This window comes from Hylobates moloch, unplaced genomic scaffold (genome assembly GCF_009828535.3).
Source record: "Hylobates moloch isolate HMO894 unplaced genomic scaffold, HMol_V3 SCAFFOLD_11, whole genome shotgun sequence".
NCBI lineage: Eukaryota > Metazoa > Chordata > Mammalia > Primates > Hylobatidae > Hylobates > Hylobates moloch.
In genome coordinates this window covers 38,844,380-38,863,523 of record NW_026652286.1, presented here as the reverse complement: position 1 = coordinate 38,863,523, position 19,144 = coordinate 38,844,380, and the positions used below count along the sequence as shown (strand labels likewise).

The following is a 19,144-nucleotide window of genomic DNA, read 5'->3' as shown; positions in this document are numbered from 1 at the left end:
TGGCTTCAAGTAATCCTCCTGCTTCAGCCTCCTGAGTAGCTGGGACTACAGATACATGCCACTGCACCTGGTTTGATTGACTTTTGTATACTAACCTTATATCCTGCAAGCCTTTATAATCACTTATTAGTTCTATTATTGTTGTTGTCAATTCTTCTGGGTTTTCTACATAGACAATCATTGCATCAGTAAACAAAGACAGTTCTATTCCTTCCTTCCCAATATTTATACCTTTTATTTCCTTTTCTTGTCTCATTGCATTGGATAGGACTTCCAGTACAATGTTGAAAAGGAATAGTAACAGAAGACATCCTTGCCTTATTCCTGATCTTAGTGGGAAAGCTTCTAATTTCTCATTAAGTATATAATGTTAGCTGTGGTTTTTTTTGTAAGCTCATTTCTTTATCTAGTTGAAGTTCTTCTCTATTCCTAGTTTCCTGAGAATTTTTATCATGAATGGGGTTATTTTGTCAAATGCTTTTTCTGTATTCATGTGATTTTTCTTCTTTAAATTCTAAAGAAGTATTTAAAGAAATTCATGTAATTTTTCTTCTTTAGATATGTTATTTTCAAATGTTGAACCAGCTTTGCATACCTGGGATAAATCCCACTTGGTCATGGTTTAACTTAAATCTTTTAATACCAACAATAAAATTGATAATTTTTATATTTGTAGGTGCTTAAAAAACTAAATTTTACTTAACCCCAAAACCCCATTAATGGCTCCTAAAACCTCACGTTTATGAATTTAATTCTGATTTTTTTTGCCAAGAATTTCTCAGAACAAGTACTCCTTCAGGAATTTGAAATCTCCCAATTTATCAAAATATTAGTATACTTTTCAGAGATCCACCCCCAAATTCATATATTCTGTCTATACATGCAAACACAGATAATTTACACCAATATTTTATGGTTAGATTGGTATAAAACAGTAGTCTCAGAACAGGGTACAAAATGTCTTTATATATTCAATTTCATTATACAGCAGAAGAGGAGGAGGAAAAAACTAGGAGACATAGATACACTGATGGATGTTTCAAAAATTATTTTTATTGTTACATTCCAAAGAGGACATAGGAAGAAAAAAGCCAGTTATCCAATAATGGTTATACCTTTCAGAAGAGGCACCCACAGCCCCAGCCCTAGTTCAAAGCTGAGCACATTGGAGCTCAAACAGCTGCCTCTCAACACGACCGGAAATGCTGACAAATGTGTATATATTATCAATCCAGGGAGGCTCGGTTTAAAATAAAATGTCTTTATTGCAAGTGTCCAAGTCCTTAGGATTTGTCCTTAAAGGTACTAGAAGAAGATGAGTAAGACCACACACATCAAGACTATGTTTAGTCTTTAGAGTAAACTAGCAAATGGCCAGTCTGTTCTAGGATGCATTGCATCAGACATCACAGTACATGAAGAAAATCTGCTTTTTGTGAAAAGCCACCAGGCATTTCAGATCCAGTTTACCATGAAGTGCAGACACAGCAGATACCCAGATAATACAGTCAGTGCAAAAGTCAAATGAGTAAGTCAGCTCTTTGATGAGGCTGGCTACACTGCAAAATATAAATGAAACTCGAAAATAGAAGGTAAGGTCTATTTACAAAAGTTTGTTTAGTAAAGTGACTTGAAAAAAGTTGTTAACCACTTCCCAGGCATCCCTCCCCTCTCCCAGCAAACAAACAAACAAACAAACAAAAAACAACAACAACAAAAACCCTGAAAATTATCTTGAAAATCAAGTTAAAACTATGTGGTGAAAAACAGAGTGCTTGTTCCAGGTAAAGGACTTCAAGATAATTTACAGGCAGATTTATTTTTATTAGTAAAAGTCACAAATAGGAAAAGATTTATTGGCTGACTTTGAGCTGTGTGCTTTTAAAAATGTCTCTATTATTACATTAACAAGAAAAAAAATCAAGCACGTTTTTGCTTCCAGTTTTGAATCTTCCAGCAACAGTTGGTGAAATCAACAAGGCATTAAAACAAAACCCAGCAAAACCCAGTCAATTCTTTCCAGTTGTCTGCCTGTTTCTTTCTAGTCACCTTGAATTCAATTCCCAATTAGCTGAGGACAACATGCCGATCAAAGACAGACTTTCGCTGCTCTTGGACTTGAAGCTTCCAGCGCTGTTGGGCATATTCTACCTTGTTCAGCACGTTGGCTCGACTGCGGGAGCGGGCTAGCACATCGTGTGCATTTGCAAAAGGCTGGTGATCCTAACAGTCCAGGAATGGAGAACATTAGAGATGGCACAGTCAGTGTAAAACATAGACACAAAACAGTCACCAGCCAGCCACAGAAATAGGGGTAGGTGGACTTCTCAAACAACAGAGCATCTATTTGGCTAAGCACTCCTAAGCATTCAACTACCAGATAGAGTATGAACTCAAGTACAGACCTAGGTGGTTCAAGAAACATAAGCAATGATGGAGTATTTGTGAAACGTTCCCATGGATTGCCATTTCCAAAGATATTTCCCTTAAAGAAGTGGAGACCAAGCAAAAGACAGTGGTCATTTGTGTTAAAGAGAAGCCTTCCTTAACTGGTAGGGAAAAGAAAATCTATTTTCATGTTAACATCTCTCCATGTTATAGATATGGAAAGTAGGGTCTTTCCTTGCTTTATTCAATACTATATAGCTAATCGGTGGCAGAGGAAAGATCTGTCTTTTAATTTCCTGTCTCCATTAGAATTGTTTTCTTGCCAGCTTGGGGCCACATCACTCTGGGAGGGTGGGCGACAGAGTCTTATCTTGGGTTGTTTTTAATCTCTCCCTGTACCCTCAACACACACACACTAAATGGACTAGCTTCCAAAAGCTTCCTCATTTCCCCACTTCCCCAATCTGTAATGAAAAGAGACACAGTTCAAGTGCTACAATCACCCTCTCTATTCAACAAAGATTGAATCGTCCATTGTTAAGCACCCAGTGGCTTCCATGTAAATTGCCGCCTTGGGAAAGAGGCTATTGAAGGGTTGCCCAGGTATCTGTGTAGAAAACCAGCCTAACCTGGTCAAAGTAAACCAGTACAACTGGATGTTTGTAGTCATTACACAGGAAGCCACCAGGCTAATCTATCTATGAATGAGATATAAACACAGCTGTCTAAATGACAAAAAGTATTCAATAGTAATTTATTGCTTTTGTTTGCCTTTTCCTTCATCTCTTTTTCTTGAACCCCATGTTAGCAAATCTTCTGTGTTCCAACAGAAGATCCAAGTCACAAGTTGTACCTCTTATACTAAACTTTGCCTCTAGGAGAGAAACAACATTATTTTGCTGTGCATGTTTGAAAAAGCTCTATTATATATCCAGGGCAGGAGTCAGCATGTATATGGAAAGCTATATACATAACCACATAACCATATATACAACTATAATTATAGGAGTTAGAACACCTGGTCTTGTTTTTATAGCAAGGCATTTATACAATGTCTACATTTGAAAGATATCAAAGAGTTTTTATAAAGAATCTTTCCTCCTCCTCTTTGCCAAAATTCCTTCAACTTTTCACTTTATTTAGGTAATGGCTTGTACAAATCCTAAAACTCAAGTTATTTAAAAAGTGAATTTTTTTTTTTTTTTAAAGAGATGTGGTCTCACTATATTGCCCAGACTGGCCATGAACTTATTTTTTTTTTTTTGAAATAGGGTCTAGCCATGTTGCCCAGGCTGGAATGCAGTGGCTATTCACAGGTGTGATCACAGCTCACTGTAGCCTTGAACTCCTGGCCTCAAGTGGTCCTCCTGCCTCAGCCTCCCAAGTAGCTGGGACCTATAGCCTATTTTTAAACTTTTAACCTTACAAATGAAAACAATAAAGGCAATTCCATGAGGCTTAAAATGTTTTTTAAAATGTAAGAAAAAAGCTAAAAAAGAAAAAAAAAAAAAAAGGAGGCAGGCTAAAGTTATAGAATTGCTTGATTTCTCATTATGGAAATAAATTGACCCAAGGTTATTTAACAAATTAGCATAAAGACTAAAACTTAGCCTGCCTAACCCTGACTTGGTGTTATATTGTCTCAAAACAGATTTTGGTCAGGTAGATTAAAATGACACTATAAGAATATGGTGCTTCAGTGAATTTGTGTATAAAATATCATCCCCTGAGTCAAGGACCAGAGGAGGAAAATATTATCACCACTGGTTTGTTTTGACATAAGCAATACTGGGAAGAAGGATGTACTTGATCAGCAGAGGACCTCTCAGTTTCCTAGTGCTGTTATCTATTCTTCAAGGTAGGGGAGAAAAATCTTCTTAAGGAACAAGTTCAAAAGACTAAACAAACCAGCTAATCCTTTGGGTCTGCTCTCTACCCATCAGAACGAGACTGAACTAGCTGCTCATGGTCACGGATGCTGGGGGAATGCAAATAGAGATTTATCCTTTTTATGTTTGTTCTTTTCACACCTGATAAAATTACAATAAACACAAAACATGTTTTACTGTAATGCTTTGGTAATAACGATGATGTGTCATGGATATATGATATAGTAAATATTGTGACTACTTGCAGTGAGCTTAACTATTTGTACTCACTTTTATTTGCTTTAAAATGCTCTACACTGAACAAAAACAGAAAAAATGAAAACTGATAATTTAACAAAAACATTTTTAAAGTATATAAATAGTGCAGAACTCACATCTTGGATAAGCAACAGTTTTAAAAATTAAAATTCACTTATTTTTGTAGAGTTGTTACCATAAATTCGCAGCTCTGGTCAGAAAACCTCTCTCTGCCTAGAATCAGTTTAAATGACATCCAAGAGTCAGCCAGGCCTCTCACAGACAATGTTCTCAAATAGTCAATACACAAGCAGAATCAATCACTGGTGGACGAAACAATTACTGAGCATGTGATCCCACCAATTAAATGCCTGCCCTACATGTTTTCATCTCTACACCCATTTCTTTTATGTTTTGTGTTATTATATTGTCTATTTCTGAAATCAGGAAGATATTTAATGCTGTAAAGGAAGGATGTAGTTTAAGAATTTCAACATCTATGCCTATAGATCCACAAGCCATTCCAGGGTAAAAGGACTTTTGACTGGTTGGCTAGGGCTCACTCTGGGTTTGGCTTTTGAATTGAACCTTAAAACTATTCTAAATTTTACCCATTTTAAGGAACATGGTCCAATATAATAATCCACATGAAAAAGTAATTTCTAAAAAAAAATTATATATAATAATGAAAGAATGGAAAATTCGGCTGGGTGCGGTGGCTCACACCTGTCATCCCAGCACTTTGGGAGGCCGAGGCAGGGGGATCACGAGGTCAGGACATCGAGACCATCCTGGCTAACACAGTGAAACCCTGTCTCTACTAAAAAAAAAAAAATTAGGCGGGTGCGATGGCGGCGCCTGTAGTCCCGGCTACTCGGGAGGCTGAGGCAGGAGAATGGTGTGAATCCAGGAGGCGGAGCTTGCAGTGAGCGTAGATCACACCACTGCAGTCCAGCCTGGGCGAAAGAGTGAGACTCGTCTCAAAAAAAAAAAAAAAAAAAAAAAAAAGAATGGAAAATTCAGAAACAATTTCATACAGGATAATAATGAAACAAAAATATCCAGCCAGGTGCAGCAGCTCACGCCTGTAATCCCAGCACTTTGGGAGGCCGAGGCGGGCTGATCACTTGAGGTCAGGAGTTCAAGAGCAGCCTGGCCAAAATGGTGAAACCCTGTCTCTACTAAAAATACAAAAAAAAAATTAGCCGGGCGTGGTGGCAGCTGCCTGTAGACCCAGCTACTTGGGAGACTGAGGCAGGAGAATCGCTTGAACTCGGGAGGAAGAGGTTGTAGTGAGCCAAAGTCACGCCACTGCACTCCAGCATGGGCGACAGAGTGAGACTCCATCTCAAAAAACAAACAAACAAACAAACAAACAAAAAACCTTCTCTAAGCTATACTGAACAACAAGTTTGTGGACTATGTCAATTTCTGGACATTTTTGAATAAACAAATATTAAAAAGGAGACCATGAAGCAATTTATACAGATTATGCCAACTATATATATATACACACACATATATACTATATATATAAAAACATATAATATACACACACGTGTGTGTGTGTGTGTGATTTAAAGACAGGAAGAGAATCTGGAGTGATGGTAGTCATGGTTTTATTTTTCTCTAAAGATCTCAGATTTTTTTTCTTTTTTTTTTAGATAGGCTTCTTGCTGTGTTGCTTAGGCTGGAGTCCTGTGGTGTGATCACAGTTCTGCAGCCTCGAACTCCTGGGGTCAAGTGACACTCCTGTCTCAGCCTCCTGAATAGTTGGGACCACAGGCATGCACCACCACACCCGGCTAATGTTTTTATTTTTTGTAGAGACGAGGTTTCACCATGTTGCCCAGGGTGGTCTTGAACTCCTGGGCTCAAGTGATCCTCCCACCTTGGCCTCCCAAATTGCTGGGATTACAGGTGTATGCCCCCACACCTGGCCCACAGATTTTTTTTAAGCAGTAGAAAAAAAGGAAATATAAAACATCAGCAGGTTATCAAGTTGTACTTCATTAAGAAAAGAACATCATGATCTTCACACTTCCCTTGATGAAAACCTCTCTGCCTTCTAAAGTATTTGGTGATATTGACAGGAAAGGTGTTTCAGGCGGGAGAGCTTGGAGAGAAAACCATCTCTGACACTTTTCTCAATATAAACAGGGAATGGCAATAAACTTGTGCCTTTGGTACTGAAAGCAAGGCCCTGTATAGCACACTCACCAAAGATCATTGTTTAAATCACCACATTTATGGCTTCATCAAGCAATTTCTTCATAAAGAGATATATACTGAAATCAGAGCTGTTTTTAGCTTCTCTAGTTGAGGATCTGCTTCAGCATGTGAACATCTATATATGACTTTTTCACTTGCACTTCACATCAAATGATGACAGGGACTGGCCATGAGCAGCTAGGGCAGGCTGGGAACTTACCCCAATATCATCATCACTCTGTATCAACTGTGAGTGTCCAAAGAGGCGCCTCTTCAGTATGGGCTCAACCAGAGTAAGATACACCATGTACAGAAGTAGAAGGCCCAAAATGGAGAGATAAATTATAATGGTAACCTAAAGGAAATTGAAAATTAAGTTACATCTTTGTTTAAGCCCATAAATCAGAACTTTGTATGATAATAGTAAAACTGACTGACATATCTGCTAAGCCTACAGGATTTCTATACAAACCAGATAGCAATATAAGAAATAAACTCAACTCTTCACCAAAGTATTATTTAAGAAAAAAGAGGAAAGATCTTTGGGATCTTTTTGCAGGTCTTCAAGACTCCAACTTCACCTACTGCTAATCACCTGTCACCACTGCTAGCACAGCAGTTTGTTTTTTTTCCCAACTGAACATAATGTCCTAGATTCAGCTACTCTTTAGCTCAATTTAGATATACAAAAGTATTTTCTAGGCCGGTGATTTTTTTCTTGTGACCTTAATTCATGTACTGAGAAAAAGTACAGTGTGACACACCCATTAGGAGGACTACAATAAAATAGACAATACCAAGTGTTGGCAAGGATATGGAGAAACAGCCCTCATACGCTGTGGTGGGAATGTAAAATGGTACAACCCCTTTGGGAAACAATATGGCACTCTCTTAAAAAGTTAAACATAATTTTGCCATTCTAAGGAATTAACCCAAGAGAATGGAAAACATATATATCCATACAAAGACATGTGTGCAGATATTCATGACAGTATTATTCATAATAGTCAAAACCCAGACATAATCCAAATATCCATCAACTGATAAATGCATATTCATATAGTGAAATACTATTCAGCAATAAAAAAACGAAGTACTGATACATGCTACAACTTGCATAAACATCAAAACACTGTGCTAAATGAAAGAAGCCAGTCTCAGAAGACCATACATTGTATGATTCCATATACATGAAATGTCCATGTATGTAGAGACAGAAAGTAGACTAGTGACGGAGTGGGGCTGGAAATGGGGATTAACTGTAAAGGGCATGAGGGATCTTTTTGGGGTAGTGGGAATGTTCTGAAACTGGATTTTATTTTTATTTTTTTTGAGACAGCGTCTCACTGGAGTGCAGTGGCACGATCTCAGCTCGCTGCAACCTCTGCCTCCATGATCAAGTGATTCTCATGCCTTAGCCTCCCAAGTAGCTGGGACTACAGGTGTGCGCCACCACACCTGGCTAATTTTTATATTTTTAGTAGAGATGGGGTTTCACCATGTTGGACAGGCTGGTCTCGAACTCCTGACCTCAAGTGATCCACCTGCCTCAGCCTTCCAAAGTGCTGGGATTACAGATGTGAGCCATGCCTGGCCTGAAACTGGATTTTAAAATGTTTTAAATCTACTAAAATTTATAGAATTGTATACTTATAGTGAGTGACTTTTAGGGTACATAAGTTGTATATTTTTTGCAAATCTGTTAAATAATAGTACAGTGAGGATTTCTCTAAAGTTCAGCACCCTGCTGGAGCAAGAGCTCTTCCACAGGGTCAATCACAGCAGAAATCTTTGTGACTATTATAACTAACCACCCCAGATTCCCCACAGGGCCTTTTTGGGAAGAAAGGAATGGGAAGTGCCACGTAAAAAAATTTGGGCCAGGCACAGTGGCTCACACCTGTAATCCCAGCACTCTGGGAGGCTGAGGTGGGTGGACCACGAGGTCAGGAGTTCAAGACCAGCCTGACCAACATGGTGAAATCCTGTCTCTACTAAAAATACAAAAATTAGCCGGGCGTGGTGGTGCACGCCTGTAATCCCAGCTATTCAGGAGGCTCAGGCAGGAGAATCGCTTGAATCCAGGAGGTGGAGGCTGCAGTGAGCCGAGAACACACCACTGCACTCCAGCCTGGGCAACAGAGCGAGACTCCATCTCAAAAAAAAAAAAAAAAAAAAGAAGAAAAACCATTAGCCACTATAATAAAGTAACTGAACTCATTAGAGATACAAATGGTGATGAGAGTTATCTACATCCCATTTACTACAGCAACAGTCCACAACCATTTTGGCACTAGGGACCAGTTTCATGGAAGACAATTTTTCCATGGACCAGGGGTGGTGGGGGATGGTTTGGGGATGATTCCAGCACATTACATTTATTGTGCACTTTATTTCTATTATTACTACATTATAACATATAATGAAATAATTATACAGTTCACCATAACATAGAATCAGTGGGAGCCCTGAGCTTGTTTTCCTGCAACTAGACAGTCCCATATGGGGGTGATGGGAGACAGTGACAGATCATCAGGCATTAGATTCTCATTCTCATAAGGAGCATGAAGCCTAGATCCCTCACATGTGCAGTTCACAATAGAGTTCACGCTATGAGAATCTAATGCTGCTGCTGATCTGACAGGAGGTGGAGCTCAGGCGGTAATGTGAATGATGGGGAGCAGCCGTAAATAAGATGAAGCTTTGCTCACTTGCCCACTGCTCACCTCCTGCTGAGTGGCCCAGTTCCTAACAGACTGCAGACCGGGCTGTGGCCTGGGGGCTAGGGACCCCTGTCCTACAGGAAATGAAGAGGGGAAATCTTAAAATCCAGAAGTAATAGTTCTAGAATAATTACTATATATTTCATTTTTTCAAAGGGCTGGGAAGGCAAGGAGAGGAGGGCTTATAAATGCCGCTCTCTCAGCCTCTGGTACACACGGCCTACACAGAAGCTGGGATATCTTTCTGGAATATGCTAATTACACATAGGGCATTTTTGTGCCATTTCACATATTTATCTAACATGCCCTAACTAATCCACAAACCTCAGTGAGGCAGGCAGAACAGGCCCATTATTCCTTTTGGGGTAGGGATCCAAATTTTTCTGTCTTGTCTAGAAACCATCCAGCAGCAGAAAAGAGGTAGATAGATAGACAGACAGACATGTATATATAGAGATATATATTTTACCTTGATTGTGACAGAGCTTCTTTCTTCGTATTTGCATTCACAGCGTAGACAGTATGCTTCTACATCAGGCCCCCGCACAGGCATGGGCTCCACAACATGAAGGCAATCACTGAAAAAACAAAGATAAAATGCTGCTTAAGCCCAGCTAGCTCTTCTGCTTGCTCTGACCAAAAGCTTCCTGAAATCTAGAATAATCACTAAACTTACCCATTGAAAGAGCATAAAAAACAAATAATCAATAAGATAAAGTAAAATAATTTCTGCTCTCAATATTAGCATTTTGGTAAGTTTTAAGCATTTAAGAAGCCACAAAGACACACATATAGTAGTGTCTATTTTCAAAGTTGCTACTGTTAAGTTACAAAAATGCACCCAAAAAATCCCAAATGGGATGAAAAACTACTTAACAAATCAAGTCACCTTTAGACTTGTTCAGTTACTAAGCAAAACTACTTAAAATGGTTTAAAGTGATATGGGGCACTGTTCAAATATAAGATTATCTCTTTTGTGAATTAACATCATTCTTTTTTGTTGTTTTTTAAGAGACAAGGTCTTGCTCTGTCACTTGGGCTATAGTGGAATGGCGCCATCATAGCTCACTGCAGCCTCAGACTCCTGGGCTCATGTGATCCTCCTGCCTCAACCTCCAGAGCAGCTATGATTACAGGAGCATGCCACCATGCCTGGCTAATTTTTAAATTTGTTGTAGAGATCAGGTCTTGGTTTGTTGCCCTAACTTGTCTTGAATACCTGGCCTCAATTGATCCTCCCATCTTGGCCTCCTAAAGTGCTGGGATTACAGGTGTGAGCCACCGTGCCCAGCCAACATCATTCTTAACTGCCAGTGTGGTGTATGAATGACTAACCACGTTTAACAGAGTGGTAAATTCTGAAACTCTGAAAATTGAACCCTCAAAGCCACACACAGGAAGAAACAATCACTTTTCTTAATGAGCAAATCTGAAAAAGCAAGGAGAAATAGAATAACAAAAATATTTTAGAACAAAAACTGGTTATTCCAAAGAACTAAATAAATACTAACAAAGGGATGAATGTTTTTGTTGAATGTTACTTATTTCCCCGTCCCCATTTTCAAGGCTAATTATGTATAGTTTATGTAAACAGTGCTATCAGATTTTTCCTAGAAATCTGTCAATTCTAAGCAATAACTAAATTATTACTCTCCTCAACTATTAAGAGTCTATGACCCTTATCACCTTCAGCAAAATTAGGGAAAGCTTTCCTGTCCTCCTGCCAGCTGTTGGACAATTTTCTTTCCTTTTGGCATCTCTTTGTTAGACATTCCTGGCTGCCTCAAGCACTCCACTACACCATCCTATCTTATCTTACCCATTCTCTTGGGGACATCCAATACTCTAGGGTGATTCCTTCTCTTTCCCTACCAAAATGTATTTTCCGGAAACAAAGTTACAGCTTGGTGGGAGGAATAAGTTCTAGTGTTCTCTATCACTGTAGGATGACTATAGTCAACAATAATATATATTATAGTTTCAAATAGCTAGAAGGAGGATGTTGAATATTTTCAACACAAAGAAATGATAAATGTCTGAGATGCTAAATATTCTGATCAAATCACTATATCTTATATGAATTGAAACATCACTATGTATCCCATAAATATGTACAGTTATTGTGTCATTAAAAATTACTTTCAGCCGGGCGCAGTGGCTCATGCCTGTAATCCCAGCACTTTGGGAGGCCGAGGCGGGAAGATCACCTCAGGTCGGGAGTTCGAGACCAGCCTGACCAACATGGAGAAACCCCGCCTCTACTAAAAATGCAAAAAAATTAGCCAGGCATGGTGGCACATGCCTGTAATACCAGCTACTCAGGAGGCTGAGACTTGAGAATCGCTTGAACCTGGAAGGTGGAGGTTACAGTCAGCCGAGATCTTGCCATTGCACTCCAGCCTGGGCAATGAGAGCAAAACTCCATCTCAAAAAAAAAAAAAAAAAAAGAAGAAGGCCAGGTGTGGTGGCTCACGCCTGTAATCTCAGCACTTTGGGAGGCTGAGGCGGTTGGATCATGAGGTCAGGAGTTCAAGACCTGCCTGACTAACAGGGTGAAACCCCATTTCTACTAAAAATACAAAAAATTAGCTGGGCATGGTGGCGCATGCCTGTAATCCCAGCTACTCAGGAGGCTGAGGCAGGAGAATCACTTGAACCTGGGAGGCAGAGGTTGCAGTGAGCCAAGATCACGCCATTGCACTGAGCCTGGGTGACAGAGTGAGATTCTGTCTCAAAAAAAAAATAATAAATTTCTAGAAATTCATCTTTTCATGTTCTGTTCCCTCTGAACTGTGGCGTTAGAAAAAAATAACCAAAAATGGCATATGATAGAAGTTGTTATAGGTTATTCTTTTTTTTTTTTTTTTTTTGAGACAGAGTTTCACTCTTGTTGCCAGGCTGGAGTGCAATGGCGTGATCTTGGCTCACTGCAACCTCTGCCTCCCAGGTTCAAGTGATTCTCCTGCCTCAGCCTCCCAAGTAGCTGGGATTACAGGCACGCACTACCACACCCGAATAATTTTGTATTTTTAATAGAAATGGGGTTTTTTCATGTTGGTCAGGCTGGTCTCAAACTCCCAACCTCAGGTGATCTGCCTGCCTCGGCCTCCCAAAGTGCTGGCATTACAGACATGAGCCACCACACCCAGCCCAGGTTATTCTTAACAGGTAATTTAATTTTAACAAAGGTAGTAATGAAAAATTAAATTTCCAGTGATGGTATTTCAAATACGGGTAAGGCCCCATAACTCTCACCATAAAAGTGTGTGATATCTGTTCCAAATATACAGAAGACCAGGCATCTACCCAACTGGATGCAGGCACAAAATGGGCAGAGGGAACTATATCCCATAACAGGGGTTATCTATCTGAGGATCACAGAGCTCATCTAGCCTCACACTTAGAGAAGGTCACAGAGTAAAATCGTATTTGAAAAAGGATCAGGCCACACATGGTGGCTTATCTCTATAATCCCAGAGTTTTAGGAGGCCAAGATGTGAGGATCACTTGAGGCCAACTTGAGACCAGCCTGGGCAACATAGTAAGACCCAGTCTCAACAAAAATAAAAATTAGCCAGGGTGATGGTACACACCTGTAGTCCCAGCTACACAGGAGGCTGAGGCTGGAGGACCACTGGAGCCTAGGAGATCAAGGCTGCAATGAGCTATGATCGTGCCACTGCACTCTAGCCATAAAAAAAAGAGAAAGGACCAGAATCCAGGACTCCTGCTCCCTACGTCAGTTCTTTATCTCTGAACCTCGGGAAAATGAAACTGATCTCTCTCCTATTTAGTTTCCTACTTCAGCTTCAGAAGCCTTGGCAACAATACCTAAGAATGACTTGGGAATTTTAAGTGCTAAGTAAGTATTGAGTATTTCTTTTGAAGGATACATATATTTTAATAACAAAAAGATACTGAGTGCTGTGCAAAAGTTGTGCCCAGCTGGAGAGGAAGCAGGAAGGTTGATTTTGGCTGACCAGTCATTACAAACAGAGCTAGACCTAGTCAGAGCTTAACCACTTAAGGAACTAGGCAACACCTCCCCCTAGTGACAAAAGGAACACATCATTAGCTTTAAATCACCCCAAACACAAACCAGAGCACTCCAACTACTCTTAAGTTTTAAGTCGGCCAGCATAAGTCAATGAAGACTTAAAGATAAAAACCGGACAAAATGAAAGGCCTAGAAAACAAAAGGTGAAACTATATCTAGGCCCTCACAGATACTGGAGGCCTCGTCAAGCCATAATTCTGGTGAATCATAACTTGCCTGCCCTTGTAAAGTCAGTTAAAAATTTTCAGTGCCAGCTGGGAACTTATCCCCAGAAAAATGCTAGGCTGCAGGAAAGAAACAAGGGAGAGTGGGAGAGAGGGAAGAAAAACTCCAAGCAAGCCTTATTCTCAACTGTTTATTTTCTTTGTTTCTTTCTTTTTTTTTTTTTTTTTTTTTTTGAGACAGAGTCATGCTCTGTCACCCAGGTTAGAGGGTAGTGGCACAATCTCAGCTCACTGCAACCTCTGCCTCTGCGGCTCAAGCGATTCTCTACCTTAGCCTTCTGAGTAGCTGGAATTATAGGCGTGTGCCACCATGCCCAGCTAATTTTTATATTTTTAGTAGAGTTGGGGTTTCACCATGTTGGCTAGGCTGTTCTCAAACTCCTGGCCTCAAGTGATCCACCTGCCTTGGCCTCCCAAAGTGCTGGGATTACAGGCGTGAGCCACCATGTCCTGCCTCAATTGTTTTCAAAGCTATTTTTACTAATGACCAGGGATTAATGACATATGGTCCTGTCTGACTCTGAAATAACAAAAAGTTAGTGAAAAGATTAGTGCTAAACTCTTGAATAGTGAGTTCATTTGCTACTCAAAAGACAGGCATTGCATTTCATTACTGATAATAGAATAAACTGTAAGCACTGAATAAATTTGGAAAATTTAAAGAAGTAACATAAAGATTTATTTGAACTTTTTTTTTTTTTTTTTGAGCCGGAGTCTCGCTCTGTCGCCCAGGCTGGAGTGCAGTGGCACGATCTCAGCTCACTGCAAGCTCCGCCTCCTGGGTTCAAGCAATTCTCCTGCCTTGGCCTCCCGAGTGGCTGGGATTATAGGCACCCGCCACCAAGCCCGGCTAATTTTTTTTGTATTTTTAGTAGAGACAGGGTTTCACCCTGTTGGCCAGGCTGGTCTCAAACTCCTGACCTCAGGTGATCTGCCTGCCTCGGCCTCCCAAAGTGCTGGGATTACAGGCGTGAGCCACTGTGCCCGGCCTGAACATTCTTGTATCATATAAAGTAACTTCCTGATATAAAACCTATAAGAATATGGCCAAATTGCTTGGTTAATATGACACCACTTATAGTGGAACATAGAGGTTCACAAGAAGTTCTCAAGAACACACTTAACAAATATGAGACAGAACCGGCCGGGCGTGGTGGCTCACGCCTGTAATCCCAGCACTTTGGGAGGCCGAGGCGGGTGGATCAGGAGGTCAGGAGATTGAGACCATCCTGGCTAATATGGTGAAACCCTGTCTCTACTAAAAATACAAAAAATTAGCCGGGCGTGGTGGCAGGCACCTGTAGTCCCAGCTACTCAGGAAGCTGAGGCAGGAGAATGGCATGAATCCGGGAGACAGAGCTTGCAGTGAGCCGAGAGAGCGCCATCATACTCCAGCCTGGGTGACAGAGTGAGACTCTGTCTCATAAAAAAACAAAACAAAACACACAAATACGAGACTGAACCTAAATGCGTATCAGGGAAGAATAGACAGTGGCATCAGAGAAACTAAACATACTCGAAGGCTGCCTTTTCTTTTTTAAAGTCAGGTTGGAATACTGTTAACTGAATGAATTTAATCTTGCTTTCTAACTCTTTGATGGCTATTTAGCTAAGAAATCAGGTACACGTGAAAGCTCCTACCATTTGGAACTATTTTTCTTAAATTCCTACCCCATCCATCTTCTACTGTGGTTACAAACCATAAAAAATCACAATTGTATGGGAAGGAACACATTCATCCTGCTGTAATACAACTGCATCCCAACTGTTTCATGGCACACGTAGAAAAAGCTATTTGTCAGGTCTGCTGGAATAAGCAGAGAAGGCTGCTGGTGGCTAGTCAGTCAGCATCCCCCAGTCATCACAGGCCTGCCTGACTGCCCAAGGACTGAACAGGTCAATATCTTGGCACACCTGTAACTTCTTCATTTACACCAAATGGGAAACTCTTGACTACATAGCTCATTTCCACTTCTTGAGCCGTCTGACACTTTTAAACATAGCTTCCCATACTTGGCAATACATCATCAAAACCTACAAGTTGTAAAAATTATAACCCAGATAAACGAGCCTTGCTAACCCTCCATTGAAAAGCAAGAGGGAGAAAGGTTCCTCACCAAAACTTAAGGGAGTACAGGAAGATAGCTATGGGTAGTTTAGGTGCCCCAAACCTAGTCATATGCCCCCATGAACCTCTGCCTACATGGGTCTTAGTTTTTTGGCTGTATACCTTTAGGCCTGCATCATGCACTTAGGGCCTTACTCTCACTTTTTCAAATGGAAGTAGAATTTCACATTTTTGCTTCAAATGAAATACTTAAAAACTATGCATTTGATGAACATTCTGGAATAACACTGACAACCACAGAAACAAATGTGACAGGTAATTCAGTAATCCAGATACTTACCAATCTTTCTGAGATATGTTCTTATTATAAATATGCCCAGAATTTTCTTTATAGGGAGGGCAGATACATTTACATCTGACATCCTCGAAATTCTGTAACCAAAATGGAAACAGTATAGTGGTTGACAGTTCATCATCAATATTTTTTAAAACTGTACCATATACATTTTGCCAAGCATCCTCTACCAAGTGTTCTAAAATCATTGATTTAAAACTTTAACTTTGACAGATACAAGTTTTTAAAAGCCACAGTCCTTTATGGTAATGCTAATGAATCATTATATATTACATGTAGTTATTTTGAAATAATACCTAATACATGATCTAAGACTTATTAACCATATTTATGGGTTACATGACAATCAAATTACGCTAATATTATTACCATCTACCTGCCACTAGAAAGATACATAGTAAACAGATAGTTGTGCCTGTAAATAAGAATATTCATTACTAAAGGATGGGAAAGAAACTAAAAATTATTCACAAAAAAGGTCACAATTCTTCTACCTATCATCCTTTCACCCTCTGGTAGAAGGCACTGACATTGATAAAAGGGGTTGGGCCAGAGTCCCGTAGAAGGGATTAAATGTCAGAGGCACCCACCTACAACTAGAAAGGAAGTACACACAGGAAGCAGCCTGACTCTGAGATCAGTTTAGTATACTCTTCCCAGGAAACTTTGCTTCTAATTCCTGGTTGACAGACAGAACAACTACCAACAAAACAAGTTTCAAGAGGTGGAGGAACAGGTGACTAAGTGTCTGGATAAAGAAAAGAAGAGATGCTTCCTCAGCAAAGGGGAATCTGTTTGAGAAGGAAGTGGATCATCAGTCCCCAGAGGACCTTGCCCACTCCTCCTATATACAGTGATATGTCTGGCAGAGCTATTGACAATTCACATACGTATTCAGCAACCACTTAGTGAGCATTTGCTCTGTGTTAGATCTTGTGCTCAATGAGGTGGATTCAGATAAGCATAAGACATGGTTTCTGCCCATAATCAGGACACACCCTAGTAAAGGAGACTGAAAAATAAATACATGATCACAATACATAAAGTTATGAGGCAAGATATGCAGAGGGTGCCAGCAATGTTTTGAAAGTCAGGAGACGTGCTGCTGTCCCTGTTTCTGGTAGGAGGTAGAGATGGTTTCAAAAAGAATCTCTGAATCAAAAACATTTGCCTGCCTGTAACCTTTCCCCACTTCTACATTTAAAGATATTATAAATTAAAGCTATTTTTAAAAATGCAATGTCATTCTGTTTTCCCATCATACTAATGTGAATCCCTTCTGTTTTCCCCCAATGATGAGCTAGCTCATCAAAGAGGAAGCACAGGTATGCATGGAGCTAGGGAAGGTCTGGAGAGCTGGGGACCAGAGAACGGCATCAGGGAACTAGAAGGTCAAGAAATCGAACCAGGGAGGCCACAACCTCACCTCTCTTGCAGTTTGGTTCTTCCCTTACCCACTAAATTATCAGGAAGAGAGAAAGCAAGAAAGGCACTAAGGGACTCGTGGAGGGAGTTAGGTGAGAATATGAAGCAGATGAGAGATGCTCCGTAGGTCCTATTGAGAGGGAAGTAGGCCAGGAGGAGCAAGTTCCCACCACAGGGAGGGAAGTGTTCAGGGGTGAGCTGAGCTGAGTCGGCCCTTGACAGGGAAGGCTTCTGTCAGATGGGGGCTTCCTATCATTCTGGCTTGGAGCATGAGGGGCCTGTGAGGCTGGCGGAGGGCGCAGGTGGGTTGTCAAGAGCTTAGGGTGGAAAGTTAAAGGCTCTCGGAGGTGAAAAGGTCAAGTGTAAGGTGCGTGCAGCCGGGGCTGGGAAGAGAAATGTTAAGGCGGTGGGGGGCTGCTGTCCGGGCTGTGGGCACTGTCGGGGCTGGGGACGACCGTGGGGCGCTGACTGCCAGTCAGTCGGGGCTGAGGGCGAGAGTGCCGCCGGGCAGTCGGGAGGGGCGGGGCTGGTGGCGGCGGGGGTCTGCCGGAGCTGTGAGGCTAGGGGTATGGCTGTCAGGAATGGGCCGAGCAGCAGGTTGGCAGACCCAGTTTCCGCAAGGCCGGTGGCAGGGGAGGAGCTTCCGTCAGGAGCGAGGCTGGGCGGGACTCACCTTGGCGGCGTCTGACAGCTGCGCCAGCAGCAGCACGGACAGCGCCAGGCACGACAGGCTGAGCAAGGAGCCAAGCCGAAGAAGGCCTCCCCACAGGGTCGCCATCGCTGGGGGCCCAGCGGTCCCACAGCCCGGAGCCCCCGCGACCGGCTCCCGGCTCGGGCTCGGGCTCGGGCTCAGGCTCAGGCTCAGACTCAAGCTCGGGACCCGGCTGGGGATCCTCCGCCCGCACTTCCGTCTGGACGCGAAGGCGTCACCGGGCGCGCCAGGTCAGATGCAAAAAGCATCCGCCCCGGAAACGGTTCCCAGTGCGAAGGGCCGGGAGGCTGGGCGGTCCTGGTGCCCCCATTGGCCTAGCCCCGGCCCCGGGGCGGAAGGGGGCCTCTGGGGTGGCAGCCTGGGCCCAGCAGAGCTTTGCAGCTCTTGGATATCTTTCCCGGGCGCAGAAGCTGCGGGGCTTATGGAGTCGCCATTGCGCTGGAACGTCCTGCCGCCCACGGAGACCCCAGCAAACTCCGAGTGTCACACAGGCGCCTCTGGCGACCCGTGCTGGCCGGAGCCGTTCGCGCACAGGCAGGGCGGGTGCTGAGCGTGGAAACGGGGCTGGAATTGGCCGAGCCATGGCTTTCCGGGATGCCAACCCCCAGTCAAAGGGTTGGGGGTGGTCTCTGCACCACGCGCCTCCTGGCCACAGCACCCAGTCGGCTTTCTAATTCTGTGAGCTGTCCCAGTGGACATGGCCTCCCTGTGGAGCTCCCCGTGTGCCTCCCCTTGGTCCAGTCTGCAGCTAGGAAGTGGGTCACAGCGGCGGGGCGGGGCTGGGCCAGGCCAGGCTCTGGGAGATGTGGAATTGGCGAAACAACTGCCCCAGTAGTATCCGCCGCCTAGGACTC

At 42.2% G+C, this 19,144-nt stretch overlaps 1 protein-coding gene across 1 annotated transcript; it reads right to left on the bottom strand.

The window, feature by feature from the left end:
- Positions 1–1,033: 1,033 nt before the first annotated feature.
- TMEM9B (TMEM9 domain family member B) lies at positions 1,034–18,492 on the bottom strand. Its single transcript, XM_032166656.2, has 5 exons — positions 18,252–18,492; positions 16,139–16,230; positions 9,918–10,026; positions 6,946–7,080; positions 1,034–2,223 (listed from the first exon to the last, which is right to left on the bottom strand). Exons 1-5 carry the CDS (start codon positions 18,354–18,356, stop codon positions 2,068–2,070), a joined length of 597 nt encoding a protein of 198 aa, XP_032022547.1. The 5' UTR covers positions 18,357–18,492; the 3' UTR covers positions 1,034–2,067.
- Between the last annotated feature and the right edge of the window lie 652 nt (positions 18,493–19,144).

Excerpts from the sequence above, each read along its gene's own strand:
- TMEM9B (XM_032166656.2), bottom strand. The coding sequence starts at position 18,356 with ATGGCGACCCTGTGGGGAGGCCTTCTTCGGCTTGGCTCCTTGCTCAGC. Across the intron at positions 16,231-18,251 it reads AGCTGTCAGACGCCGCCAAG|AATTTCGAGGATGTCAGATG; the intron begins GTGAGTCCCGCC and ends TTTTGGTTACAG. Across the intron at positions 10,027-16,138 it reads AACATATCTCAGAAAGATTG|TGATTGCCTTCATGTTGTGG; the intron begins GTAAGTATCTGG and ends TTGTTTTTTCAG.